Source organism: Talpa europaea (assembly GCF_964194135.1).
Source record: "Talpa europaea genome assembly, chromosome: X".
Lineage (NCBI taxonomy): Eukaryota > Metazoa > Chordata > Mammalia > Eulipotyphla > Talpidae > Talpa > Talpa europaea.
The window spans coordinates 22,802,040-22,818,915 of record NC_140081.1 but is presented as its reverse complement, the minus strand read 5'-3'; the positions used below and the strand labels follow the sequence as shown (position 1 = coordinate 22,818,915).

The 16,876-nt window shown below is 42.8% G+C and overlaps 1 protein-coding gene across 1 annotated transcript in view; it reads right to left on the bottom strand.

The window, feature by feature from the left end:
• Window positions 1–3,144, bottom strand: part of PRRG1 (proline rich and Gla domain 1) — a gene marked incomplete at both ends in the record, with an annotated part of 99,771 nt that extends 96,627 nt beyond the window's left edge. The window contains 2 exons of the mRNA XM_084258893.1: window positions 2,647–2,837; window positions 3,068–3,144. Of these exons, the coding sequence (XP_084115019.1) occupies window positions 2,647–2,837; window positions 3,068–3,144 (268 nt within the window). The remainder of the gene's footprint in view (window positions 1–2,646; window positions 2,838–3,067) is intronic.
• Window positions 3,145–16,876: the final 13,732 nt, after the last annotated feature.

The window sequence follows — 16,876 nt, the reverse complement described above, 5'->3', positions numbered from 1 at the left end:
CCACATCTCTGGCCTGTGCCCCAGGCTCTTGTATGCATAAATAAATCTTTTTTTAAAAAAAGTTCCATGGATTCTGTTCATCTTCTCTGCGTCCCAATGTTTACAAATAAAAGTCAGGCACTAATAAAATGTTTAGGGAACAATGGTTAAAGTTATTAAAAAAAAAGAAAAAAGTGACATGGAGAAAAAGCACTTTGATAATTAGGTGGAAAGGGGATAAATAAAGTGAGGGTAGAAAAAGGGAAGTTACTAATAGCCAGGATAGATTCTCTGCTTCATAAGTACAGGAACCTGGACTGTAGCCAGTTAGTCAACTCTAACTGATTAGGGTTTAAATTAAGTGATGATTTGCTCATGATATTCTCTGCAATGGGTAAATCCATTCAGGAGATGAAAGCTAGATGTGGAGGTGATGAAGTGGCAAGAACCAAGAGGAAGACAACACCTGTTATGAGCTGAAAGTAACCAGAAAGGCCAATAATGCTGGGAGTTGGGAGATGTCAAAGACAGCCTGGCAGAAACAGAACAAGCCTATCAAGGGCACTTTAACATGAAGAGACCCTTTAGCCCAATGTGCAAACCACCTTGAGATTTAGGAGTACAATACAGCTGACTAGGTTGGTTTCTTTCAGTTACATTTGCGTTCTAAGTATGTCATCTGGTCAGCTATTGACACACGTGTAAAGTCCTAAACTCTGGCAGTGCAATATTTGCATCATTTAACACATGATTCATTTTTTTTCTGTGTTCACTTTTCACTAGTTTATTAGAAATTGACCCTTTTAAAAATTTTTGCCATTTTCTGATTCCTATTTTGTCTCTATCACAGTTTTTATACCTCTTTTAGAAGGATCAACTACAGAATATATGGGAACATACTTTCATATTCATTTCTTATTCATGTTCCAAACAGCATTCAGCATTCTGATTTTCTTCTATTATTCCATGAACTTTATGGATTATGAATTATCTTTTGAACATTTATTAACATGTAACTGTAAGTACACTTTCTAGGCACTTACAATATATTGAGCAGACCTAGGCATTGGGTAACAGAGAAGGCTGAGCCTGAGAGAAATAAGGTCAGTTTTATCCGTTTAGCAGAAAAGGGGGTGATTCATTCTAGGACAGCTGGAAAATTTTCCCAAGAAGTGAATTGGGCTAGTATGGAAGGATGAATAAGGAGTTCATTACTGGAAAAGAAAAAAAAGATACCTCTAACACCTCCCTTCCCAAATTTGGTAATGTTGGCAGCATTTAACTTAAAATAACCAGAAAAGAAAGAGTAAAATGCCAATAACACAAGCAGAAATGCTTCGGGGGAGGGAGGATTGTGCCTTTAAACACACTTCAGGTTTGAAAGTAAATGTTTATAAAACAGGATTCACAATCAAGGGAAAGGGGTGGAGGAGGAAGAAGTTCAGTTTGTTTTCTTGTATTAAGTTAAACAAATGAGTAAAAATATCAGTATCTGGGCTAGGGAGCACTTATACTACTTTTGAAAAAGATCCTAAGTTGGAAAATGAAAGCACATGGAACGTTATCCAAAAACACATTTGCCTGAGTGTTCGATATTCCTATTTTCGTTAAGGGTTCTAAAGTGAGTTGGCCCAAGAACGTAGGAGCACAGCCGCATCCAATAATCTCTTGATTGAATCAATCAACAGCCACCTAATCAACTTCTTAGTTACCCTAACTTACGCACCTTCCTATTCTTCAAAGACTGGCCTGATTTACTGTGACGATCACAAGGTATTCATGTAGCTCTAAGTTTGACACTCCACCTCTTCACCCTTTCATTCAATTATTTCCTCTTAAATTCCATTAGCTTCGCTTTTCTCCTGAAGGGACACTTAGAAAATACATCAATAGCGCAATTAGAAAACCAATGGCTGCAGCAACAGCATGAACACACTAATTTCTAGCCCTATCCCTCTCGAGGCTGTTCGTACCAATGATCAAAATCAGCGGACCAGGAAGAAGGAAAAAGCTGAGGCAGTAAGGAAGGTCGTTCCCTTCCTCCCACTCCCCTCAAGCCAGCCCCACCCCCCTCCTTCCCCGGTCCCCCAGGGCTGCACCGCGACCTCGTGCACGAGCCCCCCCTCCCCTGACCCGCCCCCGCTGTCACCCGCCACAGGCTAGAAAACAGTCATAGTCTTTGTTAAAATGTTCATGAATACAATGGACCAGAAGACGGACACATTCCCGGGAGTGGGGGTGAAGGAAAGTCACAGGAACGCCACGCCCTCCCTGGCACTAGCCCGGAGCGACAGCCCACCTCCCCCAAATCCTCACCCTAGCCGGAGGAAGAGTCCTGGCAACTCAGCACTTGGAGGCGGCAGCGCGGGGGAAGGGGTGGGCCCGTGACGCCGCTCAGGGGCACCTAGCGGGGGGACTGAACTTGAAGCTGGGACACCCTCCAGCACCCTTGGCTGGCTTCCCGCTCCTGCCAAGCCTGAGCACGGACTTCCAGCCTCCGAAACCCTTTGCTTTCCTGTCTCGGCACACGTACCCTCCCCGGCTCCCGCCGGCACGCACTCCGCTCCCCACGCGGCCGGGGACACCCTCAAGCAGCGTGGGCTCCCCCGCCACCGCACGCCTGGCCCGTGTCTCCTAACGGAAAGGAAGGTTTCCGGGCGCAGTTACCCCCACACACCCCGTCCCCTGCCCAGATGCTCCGCCGAACCCCGTCCCCGCCGCTGAGCCCCGCGCCGCCGCCCCACTCACCGCGCCCCGCGCCGCTACTCCGCGGTCCGCGAGCCTCCAGCCGCGCCTGCGCGCTCCCACCGCCGCTGAGCCCAGCCGAAGCCTGGAGCCCGGAGCTGAGGGGCAGGGCGCTGGGAAATAGCGGGGGCCGGGCAGGGCGGGGTTAGGAGGGGAGGGTGGGGCCAGGCTGGGTGGGAAACGGAGGGGCGGGGCCTCCGACGCCTGGGTCCGGAAGAACTAGCGCTCCGGGCCCGGGGCTCGAGCGCCACGACCTAGACGACCGGGCAGAACGCTAGCACACAAGTCGTCGAAACCTCTCGGTGGACCCCCACACTCATCCTCCAGAACGGCCAGCCCTCACGGGACCCGCGCGCCCCTCTCTGAAACCACCCGATCTTTGCCAACCTTCATCCTTTTGCCAGTCTCACCGCACGTCATTCTCCGCCCTGCCTTCCCCAGACCCCCGCCCGGGGGTGCACGCAGCGCACTGGAGGTGAGGGGCGCCCAGACAAGCACACGCACACGCCCGTGCTGGGCACCCTTGCTAACGTGTATCTTTGCAGTACGCGAGCCAGATCATGGTTGTTGATTACCCAACCTTTGCCCACCGCTGCAGCTCAGCCCTTTCCCTGGCAACAAACTATTTCTGTTGTTTCTGAACTTTTGGTGGCAACAATCTGCTTTTTCTTAAAGAGTCCTGAAAAAAACCCACCCGCATATCTTGGAGAGAAGAACACAGGTTGTCAAGTAAGACCCATCTTTGACTCTGCCGTTTAAAGTAGGCTTTCTAGAATCTGAGCCTTCTAAAAGTCCCTGTGAGAAACAATATTTGGCTTCTGCTGTGTGGACTTTGCCCTAGTGGTTTCAGGTTTTCTGGCATTTAGCATTTTAAGGAGGCTAACTTGATTATTATTCCATGCTGCATGCGTGCTTAGTTTTAAGTCCTATGCTTTTCTGTTTAGAATCTGGTCAGCTGTGCTATCTCACGTGCCTTCCGATCAGCTATTAAAATAAACACACCTGCGTGAATCCACAGTGAATTGGGCTGTGGCTGTGATTTACCCCAAATTACTTTTCCTTTCTTTTTTGACTTTACTTATGATAGAATTCAGAAACATTTGGCATAGTAAGGATGAAAAAAAATTGCCACAGGGCCACAGCAACAGCCCTTCCTGGCCAGTATTTTGACTCTGATGGCAGCATTTGGGGGACAGTCTGGTAATTACCCTTAGGTATCTGAATATTCTGAAATTCTTTCCATTAACCTTCGTGGTTCTTCCATTTGTGTATTTTACAAACCAGAATTCCTTGAACTCACTTTTGTTTTGCATTTGCCAAAAAAGCATAGGGGGTTGGCAGAAATGACCTGTAAGAGGGTATGCATATTGGTACACGTGCATACAAAGTCTGTAGGATCAATGGATTTCTAAGTGCATGGAAGCAGGACCTGGTCTTATTCATTTCCCTAGTGAAATGTTTCACATGCAGAAAGGGCTAAAAACAGCACTGGGTTAATAAAGGTAATTTTTGTATCTTTCCTACACGTGTACATGAGTTTTTACATTTTCATCTGATTACTGGGCTTATTCTTTTTTATGTTATGCTGGAATTTGTCAGAATATTTTGATAGATGTGACCAAAACAAAAATGAAGTAAATTGGCCTTGGGAGTAAATGGAACCAGCAACTGGAATGCCTCAAATTCCAGGTTAGACTCTATCCTGCTCTCTGACAGAGTCATTCTTTCAGAAACTCTGAAAGCCATGTTCTTCAGGCCTGGAACCATAGCCTCTCACAAACTGTGGGTTTATACCTCCCAAGTTGTTACCAGATTGAAGGGTCTCTCTTTCCTCAGTTCCACTTTATAAAACGCCAGATAAAGAACATGAATGTGAGCTTGAGTGAGAACCATTCATGGAGAGAAAGTACACGTGTAACAGAAGAACTGTACCTCAGGAGAACCATATCGTTTGAGGGAAAAAATGAAGAGACAATTTCTAAATGAAAACAAAGGACAGGGTGAGATGCTGTTTTCTGAGGACAAAGGTTCTAGATAGCCCAAAAAGAAATGTTTACAAAGGTAACAACTGTGCTTAAGGAATACAGCCTGGGCATGATATTTGATCTCTCTCCGTCTCTCACGTTCAAGTATTAGCCAGTTTTTTTTTTCCCTAATCTCTATTGGTTTTCTGTGGCTTCTGTAAAAAAAAAAAATGACCACAAATTTAGTGATTTTAAAACAACACAAATTTATTACAGCTCTGGAGTTCAGAAGTCTGAAAAGGGTCACACCGGGTTAGAATCAAGGCATCAGCAGAGCTGAGTACCTTTACAGAGGCTTTAAGGAGAACCCCTTTTCTTTTCCACACTCTACAGAGCACCCACATTCCTTGCTTCATGGTTCCTTCCATCTTCAAAGCCAGCAGTGCCATTACTCTGATACTTCTGCCTACTCCTTTGCACATTGAAGAACCCTTGTGATGATATTGTGCCCAACCAACGAATCTAAAATGATCTCCTTATTTTGAGATTTGCTGATTAATAATTTTAATTCCATTTGTAGCTTGAATTCCTTTTTTCCACTGTAGTCAGTGAAAAATTATCAGGCTTTTCCACCCTCCCACCATTAGCATTAATGACGGATCCCTGCGGTCCTCCATGCATGCCTGATGGTGGGCACCTGGAGTAGGTGTGGGCATGCATAGGTGGGCGCACCTGGGCTGAGAGATTGGGCTTATAAGGTGGTGTCAGGGGGACGCCAGCATGAACCGGAGAAGGAGAGAGAACTATAACGAGAAGAACAAGAACAAGAATGGAACTGAAGAGAGCAGAACCAGCAGAGCAACAAAGGAGAAGCAGAGACCATGAAAGAATGCCAGAGAGCCCAGGAAGAGTGAAAATTTGCTGGAGGCTGGGGGCCTCCCAGGGGTTAGGGGGCCTGCCAGCCTCCTGTCTCCCCCCCCACCCCCCGCCTGCCGTGTGACTAGTAAAATCTCAGAAAAAGCCTGAAAAAAGCCAAAGGACTCTCCTTTACCCATCTGCCCCGATCACAGAGATCCTACTCTGTGCCTTCCTGCCCCTACAGCCACTAAAGGATAGGCCTCCCTGAGAAGTTCAGAACAGGCCTTCCCAAGATGTGTCACTTTAGCATGTGGATTATTTTGAGCTAATGTCAATAGAGGCCCTGGTGTCTCACAAGAAACTCTGGCCATTCCCTAACTACCTACAAAAATGAAAATTGGGGATATTATCCAGAATCAGGGTTTTTCTCAGAAATAACCTCTCTAGCTACATAATCTGTCTATAAGGCAAGGCCAACATCTCATTATAGACTATCTGGTCTTTGTCATAAGAGTCACTCTCCTTGGGCCTCCCTGGGGCGCAAGGGGTTAAGCACCGCACTATGAAGCGATCAGAAGCCTCTGCAGCACGAGTTCAATTCCCGGACCGGCCGACCAGGGAGCAACCCACATGGTGAGGCAGACCTCTCCTGTCTCGCCTGCTGCTCCCCTTAGCAGTGTGTTTCAGTCAGTCTGCCTGTTCTGTTCCCCACTCTGTCTCTGGTGGATCCTCTCACCCCTCACATCTCTGGCCTGTACCCCAGCTCTTGTATGCTGTAGGGTAAGGAAAAATATCAGGCTTTTCTGCCCTCCCGCCATCAGGATAGATGATGGATCCTTGTGGTCCTGAATACATGCCTGATGGCGGGCACCTGGAATAGGGTGTGGGCATAGGTAGGTGGGATTCACCTGGGCTGAGACTGGGCTTTTAGGGGTGGTGTCGCGGAGATGCCAGGAGAAAGAGAGAGAGAAAGAGAGAGAGAGAGACCAGATAGAGTGAAGACTTGAAGACTTGCTGGGGGTTGGGAGGCCTGCCAGCCTCCCGGCCCCCCGGTACCCCTGCCTGCCATATGCCTGGTGAACCCCAATAAAAGACCTGCAAAAGCCACTAAGGACTCTGACTCCTCCTTTACTCGGTCTGCTGGATCATAGAAAACCTGCTCAGTGTCCGCTCCTGCTCTTACATATGCATAAATAAATCTTTTTTAAAGTCACTCTCCTTGTCGCCTGTGTGTGTCCCCCCTCCTTCCTCCATAAAGTCTCAGGCCCCTATCCCATTCTTTAGCTCCTGATGCATACTCTCACGTCCCCCACTAAAATCAGAATCTTTGTTTCTGTGTCGATTCTCCATATGTATGTAATTAAATGTGTTACTTTTTCTCCTACTAACCTGTCTGATATTAATTTGATTTCTCCATCAGCCCAAGGAGAGGTCAGAGGGGTTGGGGGGTGATATGGGAGAAGGGGGAACATCCTCTCCTCTCTGACACTGTGTAACATAAGGTTTCCACAGGCTCTTGGTAGTAACACATGGACATTGTTTGTAGGACCATTATCATCCCAACCACAGTCGTTATTTTCAGAAAAACAGCAGAGCCTAGGTGTAGGGTAAACGAAATTATTAGGCTTTTTCTGTTCCCTCCCACCCCTAGCATGGTTGCCCGGGATGAGGGGCCCAAGCTCGGGGCACACACGCCTGTGATTGTGGACACCTGGGCCCAGGGAGCATGGAGCATGCGCGTGTGTTAATGCTCACACACCTGTGCCTAGAAGTGATGACTAAAAGGGCTGCATCACTCTGAGGCAAGACCACAAGGCCACGGAAAGAGAAAGACCAGAGAAAGAACGCAAAGATTGCATTCCCCCCTGCCCAGCCCAGCCCTGCCCCTGCCTAAGCCTGCCTCCTTGCAGGCCAGCCTCCCTGCCTGGGGTGCCTATGTACCTGGTTCCCTGAGAGGGTATTAAAGTCCTGTAAAAATGCATCGAGGGCTCCAGGACTCTCTATCCATCTGCCGGAATCGACGGTGAACCTGCCCTGTGCATGCACCAGACTAGGCATTTTGTCTGCAAGTGTCCCAACCTGAGACACTTATAAAAAATACTGATGTCTGGATACCACCCCCAGATAGTATGATTTAATTGGCCTGGAATCCACTGGCCCCCTAAATACAGACACACAAACACATTTGATTGGATGTCCATGGGGCATCTCACCCTTGCTGGGTCAATCAGAACCTCCCCAGGGATGAAGAATGGGGATGGGGACGTGGTAACACTGAGTTTCTGGAGCTATAACATCAGTTTATCAGCTATGGCATCAGGAGAAATAGAAAAACATAAGTCTGGAGGGAATGGAAGACAGGGGAGAGTTAAAGAGAAAAGAAGTAAACAAAGTGGACCCAAACCCAGATCCTCAATGTTTGTCTGCCTCCTGGGTAAGTAGCATTCTTACCCTTGGCTTCTTATGGGATACCACTGAATTCTCATAAGAAGGTCTCTTATTTTATTTTTTTAAAGATTGATTTATTTATGCATACAAGAGCTGGGATACAGGCCAGAGATGCGGGGAGCGAGAGGATTCACCAGAGACAGAGTGAGAAACCGAACAGGCAGACTGTGTGAAGTACACTGCTGAGGGGAGCAGAGGGCGAGTCAGGAGAGGTCTGCTGCACCATGTGGGCTGCTCCCTGGCAGGCCAGGGATTGAGCTTGTGCTGCGGAGGCTGCGGATAGCTTCATAGGTTGTGTCTTAACCCCTTGCACCACCAGGGAGTCCCAAGTCTTTTATTTTAATGAAAGTACCTCAAATTGGTCTCCTTGCACAGCCCCCAAATATTCTAATTAATACATGTTGTGAGTTTAATTTCCCCCTAATCTTTTTCATGAGATGTCTCTTGTTTAAGACTGCAAGTTTAAGAAACAAACTGACAGAGTATTTCAGATCTGTCACTAGCACCCCATATCCTGATTATCCCATATTCTTCCACCCCTCTATCCTAATAGTTACTCACAGACCCAGGAGTCTTAAAAGTTACTTCAGCCTAATCCCCATTCAACAATCTGGTCTCCTTAAGTCATACCAACTGGGAATAAATCTAATTCTCTGTTTGACTGATGTCAAGTAAATATTAATGACTTGTAAAATATCTCTAGCCCTTAGCCAATTCCTAATATTTAGATTGATAGGTAAAACTGACTAATGGATCATTCCTGTTCAATTTATAAGAAAGAAAACTCAATGTTTCTTCCATTCTGTCTTTCCTCCTGCAATTCCTTTCCTTGTTAATAAAACCATCATACATCCACATCACACACATTAGAAATGGTAAAGTTACCCATGATCCCTTCTTTTTGATCCTCGGTCGTCTATATCATTCCACCTCCTACGTGTCTCACATTAATTCCTGCCTCAGAGTCATCATTGATCACCTGACTTAAAACATGGTCACCCAACTAGTTTCCCTGTCTTTAGTTTCACTGACATCCAAATCCATCTTTCTCAATTCTGCCAGATATCTTTATAAACACAAATGATCAAGCCACTGTGCAGCTTAAAAACATTTAATGATGTTCATCACTGTAAATAAACTCCATAGCACAATCAAATTTTCTAATTATCTGGCTATAGCACAGCTTTCCAAATTCATACCTCTATCCATCATAAACACCCTAAGCTGTATTTGACTTGAGTTTCATGCTGCTGGGAACGTCTATTCTCTCTGTGTGACAGACACAGTTTAAAAGACCTATCCTAAAAGACACCTGCTATAGATCTTCCCGGTGCCACCCCATGTAAAGTAAATAAGTTATTGTTACTCCCCTTGCTATCCTAGTATATGGACCTCCCTTATACGTAATGCTTATGCCTTAATGCATTTACACCTGAAACTTCTTCTTCCCAGAGAGCTCTGTGAGGGAAGCAGAGAGTATCTCAAGCATTAATCACTAAGCAGGACACACACAGGTTGGAAAAATTCCCTTGGGAAAAAAGAAGGACCAAAGAGAAGGAAGACAGATATTCCATGCTGTCTTCTGCTCATGATTTGCCCAATATTTGTTAACAATGTTAACAATCATTTGTGTTGTTAACAATGTTAACAATCAGTGTTGATTGTTAACAGTGTTAACAATCATTTCACTTAGTCATTCTCCAACTACCAATCCAATATTTTATGCCCAACACCTGGCTTAAACCCTCATTTTCCAGAAAGAGTAGAGAGGTACATACCTTAATGGAGCCCCTGCTCTGATGACTCCTCTCTTTTAGGACTTTTCATCATTTATGTGCTTAATCCATACTGGTCATACGATCTTATACTTTCCTTACTTTGTTGTATTGTTCCATGTGTTTACATGTTTAACTTCCATGTGGCTGGCAAACTACAAGAAAGCAGAGTTTAATTTTTTATTTCTTTTGTACTAAAAATCTTGATAAACATACAAGTAGCATGTAAACCAAATGATGGGCCATAAAACCAGGCTCAATACATTTAATATATGTGCTGCCGAAGCAAACACAGGCTCAATGCATTTAAGAGGATTAAAATCACACACAGCATGTGCCCTAGCTACAAAGAAATAAAATTAGAAGTGTCAATATATCTTGAAAAAACTCCCTATTTTTGAAAATTAAATAATATAAAAACCAGTTGCTTTATTTATTAGCACACAATTAGAAAATAGGATTTAAAGCAATTTGATTTTCATTAATATCAGAAATAATAAAATGGTTAGGAATAAATTTAATGAAGGATGCATTAAATTTTATGTTATTTGTCTTTCTCCATCTGATTTATTTCACTTAACATAATACTCTCTAGGTCTATTCATGTTGAAAGGTGTATTTTTAAAAATCCTTTGTCACATTCAAGAAATGCAAGGTGATTCTTCGTTCATTACAACTGGATAGCACAGAATCTCTTGGAATATACTTGGCAATACTGGTACAACACCCATCCTCAAAGAACTTGAAAACTAGAAGAGAATGGTGACTTTTACTCTAACATATGCTTGAAATAATAAAAATATTACTTCAATACATATATAAAAATACTTTACGATAATTTGTAATTTATTGAACACTAATAACTCAAGAATTTGGTCAAATATATTCAAGAAAAATATAAAAGTTTTAAATTATGAACTTTTAAATCATGTAAAGTATACACACAGCAGTTGGGTTACACAGCTCTGATCTTCTAGAAAGAAATCTGTTGTTCAGCTACAGGTAGACTTAGCTGGCAGCTATAGCTCTATCACCTTCAAGATGATTCTTCACTTTTAAGGGGGAAGTCAATTCATGTTCCCCAGGCAACTCCCACCAAGTAACTGCACATGGTGGGCACTGGTGCCAGGTCATTCCTACCCCCAGCAGGACTCCTCTAAGGAGCAAATCTTTGCTCTGGAGCTCCCTCTTGGGTTGGCTGAGATTTTAGCAGATCTACAGTTTGGTCCCAGGTTTTCCCTGACCTGTCTTCTTTCCAGCCTGCCTCTCAAAAGCGTCAATAAGCATCTTAGGTTCAAGGTTTACTCTGTGCAATCCTACTTTCTCCCCATTTTCCTTACACAGATGTTATTTCTCTGCTCTTCTCCAAACCCTTTTATAATCCTGATGATCTCAAAGTCAACTTTCCTGGAGGGTCCAAACATAGTTCTCAATAGCTGTGGAAGGATAATCAATATTAATAGAGTATTGGTAATATTGGAATAAAAACTAATGTCCAGAAATGTAAATTGTAATTTTGTATATTCTTTTATTTCCAAGGCTAATTTATGATTTAACAGAATGGCTATCACAAAAGCTATTCACATCCTGTACCTTCATATAAAAAAATAAAATCTGTGACGAGATATTTGATTGACTAAGGTGTGGTCAATTGGGACTTTACCTTAGCCTACCAATATTTCTTTAGAGGCTGAAAAATTGTAAATAATAAATAATAACTCTTAAAAATAGCCTCCTTTCCTGCATGCATTCCTTCCTGCCAGTCTACCATCCCCAACAAATGAACAAGGAAACCACAACCGATATTCAATGAGCAACTGCATGCCAAACACAGTGCCATTTACATTTGCTATTCCAGGTAACCATCACTTCTACCCACAATAGTTTGGTTCTGTTTTGCAAATGACGAATCCAAAGCTAAGAAACACTAAGTACTGTGCCCAAGTCCATGGCTGGTAAGGGTCAGGGCCTGCATTAGAACCCAGAAAGTGTCTAGTCCCAGCTCGCTTATCTCTGAGATGTTAATTGTCTTCATTTTAATATGTAGTGGAGCTGGGACTAGAATCCAGGTTTTCTGACACCTCACTTTATGCTCTTGACTCTAAACTATGAGTTTCCTTTTTTTTTTTTTTTTTAATAGAGGCATGCTTTTACTTATTTATTTATTTCTTTGTTTGTTTTTGTTTATACATGCACTGGGTACAGTCAGAAGCGCGGGAGGGTGAGAGAATTCACCAGAGCCTGAGCGGGGAGCAGAGCAGGCAGAAGGACCGAAGTACACTGCTGAGGGGAGCAGCGGGCGGCAGGAGAGGTCTGCGCGCCATGTGGGACCCTCCTCCGGTGGCCGGGGAGCAGCCGGGGAATCGAACCGGCGCCGCAGACGCTGCGGGCAGCTTCGCAACCCAGCGCTCAACCGCTGTGCCACCGGGGAGGCCCTATGAGTTTCCTTTTAATGCTAAACATTATTGCTCTTAATCTAAGATGTTTGGCTGAAACCTGGATTCCTTTAGTGAAAAAAAAATCCAGCTCTCAGAAAAATAAAGAGGCAACATTTAGTAATTTCCCATTTGATCTCTATTGAGTCTGAATTTCTGTTGGCCATTTTGTCTTCAGCTCTAATATAACTTTAGTTTCATCACAACTTGAGTAGATTTTCCTAAACCTATTATAGTTGGGGAAAGAGGAGTCAAATCCCAAATAACATTGGACATTTGTTTCCTATTAATCTTCCCTTCTGATCAACAGCTGCAGACTCTGGGTATTTTACCCCCAGTATGATCCAAAAAGTGGCAAAAGTTTTGTCCCTAAATAACCACAATTTTCCAACATAAACCATTGGAGAAAAGCCTGATAATGACTACAATGTTGAGATGATTCTATCTGAGACAGCGTAGGATTCCACTACCCTCTTCACTTCATCCTGATGTTTGACTAGAAGTAGTTAAGTTTTTATGATCCAGAACAAGGAAATAGATAGTGATTCATTTCCCTAATTTCTGGTTGGATGGCTCCTTTCAGTGACTCAGGGTAATAAGTTAAGCTAGGCTCAGGGTAGTTTAAACACCATCTACTTCAATATGATTCTGATGGTGAGATAACAAGAGAAATGCAACAACACTGAAATGTTTGAAAGCAGATGCAAAGGGAATCCTCTTGTGCCAGCTACAGAAGGCAATCTCAGCTTGACAGGACCTTTGCCCTTATTTTAAAGATGAATGGTGCATGGAGACAAAAGAGCAGAGTTAGAGTGGTACCGGAACGTCATATGCCACAGGCAGATTATTTTAGACTCTTAATCTTTTTTTTTTAAGATTTATTTATTTATTTAATACAAGAACTGCGGTACAGGCCAGATGCACGGGAGGGTGAGAGGATTCACCAGAGAGCAGGGAACAGAACAGGCAGACTGACGAAACACATTGCTGAGGGGAGCAGCGGGCGTGACAGGAGAGGTCTGCCGCGCCAAGTGGGACCCTCGCCTGCCAGCCAGGATCCAACCTGTACTGCAGAGGCTGCAGACAGTTTCACAGGGCAGCGCTCAACCGCCTGCACCACCAGGGGAGGCCCTTTAGACTCTTAATCTTAAAAAAAAAAGTATGCGAAGACCGGATTGATGTAGTAATATTTACATGGCATGGGAACTTCGAATTTTCATAGGATTTGGATCTTATATGTGAGCTAATAAGTGAATAATTATTAGAAAAATTAACCAACTTATAGAAGAATCCCCTATCAGAAGCAATTAAAGTTGGAATGGATTTATTAATTGGCAATGTTAGCTAAAGGAGAGAACTGGACAGTTTATTTTAACATTAAACTATATGTACATTTATCAGTTCTTTGACATAAAGTCCAGAACTTTTCTTTGAGTGTGGTGCCACCAATATAGTCATTCATTGTTGAATAGATCACAAACATAGTAGCTGTTGTAGGGTTAATAATAATAGTTGAGGACCTACTCTGAGTCAGCCACTTTTAATCCTCCTAGTATCTCTTTGTGGTAGCACTTATCCTCATTTTACATCTGAGGTTAAGTAACTTGCCTAAGATTACATAGTCAGTAAATGGTACACATAAGATGAAAACAGATTGTCTGGCTCTTAATTTACAATCTTAACCTGCATAACATCACCTTCAATTTTCATTTCTGGGTGTCCTAAGAGAAGAATTTTTAAGAAACTAAAGACATTTATGAAGCAATCTAAGAATCCTTCCAGACTTTGCACACATACCTTAGCAGTAACTTTTTATTGGCTAATCATTTGCATTAAATCTTTCCAAAGCATTTCCATAGAAACAACAGGTTTCTTTTCCAATTTAAATTTCATTAGCCTATGAAATATTTAGCCAAATTATGATATTGAAACTGAACACATAGAATTACACTATCTGATCAATTCACAAACATATACTTGAAATAAATTAGTTTGGAAACAAACACAACTGTTCTCAGAGCAGACAGTAACTGGTCGGATTAGAAGTAGTCATGATTATGACTGCCCAAGAGTACTCAGTGTGCTGTGAACACCACTTAGTATTGTTATTGTTGAAATGGACATTACCAATTAATCCATAACTCCTGCAGGAAGAGATAAGTCAAGAGTGTCTGCCATATTTAAATTTACTCTGTGTCTTACTGTAATCACAAGTGGCATAGGGATACCACATATCATAACAGTATCTTCATATGATTCCTGAGGAATGTGTTGTTTTCATTAAGTCAACATGTCAGATATTTGATTTCATATATATGTTAAGAGTTCTTAAATATGGATATTAGCTTGTATAAATACAACATATGCACACAGCCTTTAAATATATGTATATATGAATGTCAATATGGCCATTTTACACATACAGTCCTTTTCTTCAGCTTTCAGACCTATTCAAATTGATTTGCTGTATTAGTTTCCTATATTGCTGTAACAAATTACCACACATTTGTGACTTCAAACAACATGTATTTGTTCTCTTGCAGTGTTGGAGGTCACCATTGCCAAAAATCTAAAAATGTCCAAATTAAAACTGAAAGTAGTGTTGGTTTCTTCCCGGAGGCTTCAGGACAGAATTTACGTCCTTGCCTTTTCCAACCTTTGGGAGTCACCTCCTAAAGGTATTCTTTGGTTAATGGACTTCCTCACATGTCTCCAGCCTCTTGCCAAATGGAAGTCACATTTCCTCTTCTGTTGCCAAGTCTTCTTCCTCCCTCTTACAAGAACCCATGTGATTACATTTAAGGCCCACTTAAATAATGCAGTATAAACAGGGCCCCCATCTGAAGATCATGAGCCTAATCACATCTGCAAAGACATTTTCACCATGTTAAGTAATATATTCACAGCTACCAGGGATTAGGAAATGGCTATCTTTGGAGGTTACTCTTCAGACTACCAAGGTTGGCTTAATTAGGAGCTGAAGAACTAATTTCCAAAAGTAAACCGAAAAACTAATCAGGTCAATGATCTAAAAAGGTACACCTAGAATGCCTAAACTGTAAGAAATTAAACAGCAATTTAACTTTAAAAGCAATTTAAGAACTTTGGTAATGGAGATTTCACATTGAATTTGGGAACTGGTAGCATACATGGCTCATTTCTTTTGAAAAACAAAATCTATTCAAAACATAAGGAAAAAACCTCCCTCCACCTGTCTTCCCTCTTTCCCTCCTTTGTGCTTCTATTCTTTTCAGTCTTCTCTTCCTTCTCTCAATAATGCTCCTCTACATATTATTCAATAATTCAATGTAAGTTCTTGAGCTTCAGTCACTTCTCAATCAATCGTGAACTAATAATAAACACAATCCCAGCTTGAATACATTTTCTGTTATCAACCCTAAATGGAAGGGCAGTACATACTTGCAAAAAGATGATGCTGGGGCCTCCCTGGTGGAGCAAGGGGTTAAGCACAGCTCAATGAAGCAATCCGCAGCCTCTGCAGCATGAGTTCGATCCCCTGCCAGGGAGCTACCCACATAGTGCAGCAGACCTCTGCTGACTCGCCCACTGCTCCCCTCAGCAGTGTGTTTTGTCAGTCTGCCTGTTCTATTCCCCACTCTGTGTCTGGTGAATCCTCTCACCCTCCACCCCCGCATCTCTGGCCTGTATCCCAGCTCTTGTACGCACAAATAAATAAATCTTTTTTAAAAAGATGATGCTAACCTCACATATAAAATATGTAAGCCAAATAAATGTAAACAGAATAATTTATTTTTTCCATTAAGTTAGATTAATTAGTTTTACCTCACACTGTTTATTTCCATCGGGAAGAACACTCTGAAGAACTTTGGCTACTCTGAATTCCCACAGGGCCCCTAATGTTATTAAATGTCTTTGGGGTGACATCAGATTTTCTACATCTGGGGTCTTATGAGTTACCTCTAGCTTTTTCTAGAGAGGAACTAGTTCTAGGGTTTGTTTTTTTTTTCTTGATCTGAGAGATTTTGCTTGTGGTTTATTGCCTCTTTTTCTTTCCTTTTAAAAACATTAAAACTTTTGCTGTACAAAAGCTCTTTAATTTGATGTAGTCCCAGCTGTTTATCCTTGCCTTCACTATCACTGCTTTGGTGATGTGTCTATAAAGATGTTTTTGAGGTGCATGTCATGTAGTGTTTTACCTATATTTCCTTCTATATATTTTATGGTTTCTAGTGCTTTATGTCTAGTGCTTTAATCTGTCTTGAGTTGGTTTTTGTGCATGGTTTGAGGTAGTAGTCAAGCTTCATTCTTTTGCATGTAGCAACCCAGTTTTCCCAATACCATTTACTGAACAAACTTTCTTTGCTCCAACCCCACCAACTGGGAGAAAATTTTTGCACCCAACACTAATGATAAAGGACTGATCACAAAAATCTGCAAAGAGCTGATGAGACTCAACAACAACAAAGAAAATAATCCAGTCAAAAAATGGGCAGAAGAGCTAAAAAGAAACTTCTCTGAAGAGGAAATGCAAATGGCCAACAGGCATATGAAAAAATGTTCAACATCACTTGTCATCAGGGAAATGCAAATCAAAACTACAATGAGAGGCCCAGGCCCGTGGCGGCCTCCGTGGGTGTGGAGTCCGGAGCCTGGGCGTGTGGAGCAGCCGCCGCTCGCCGCCGCGGGGATC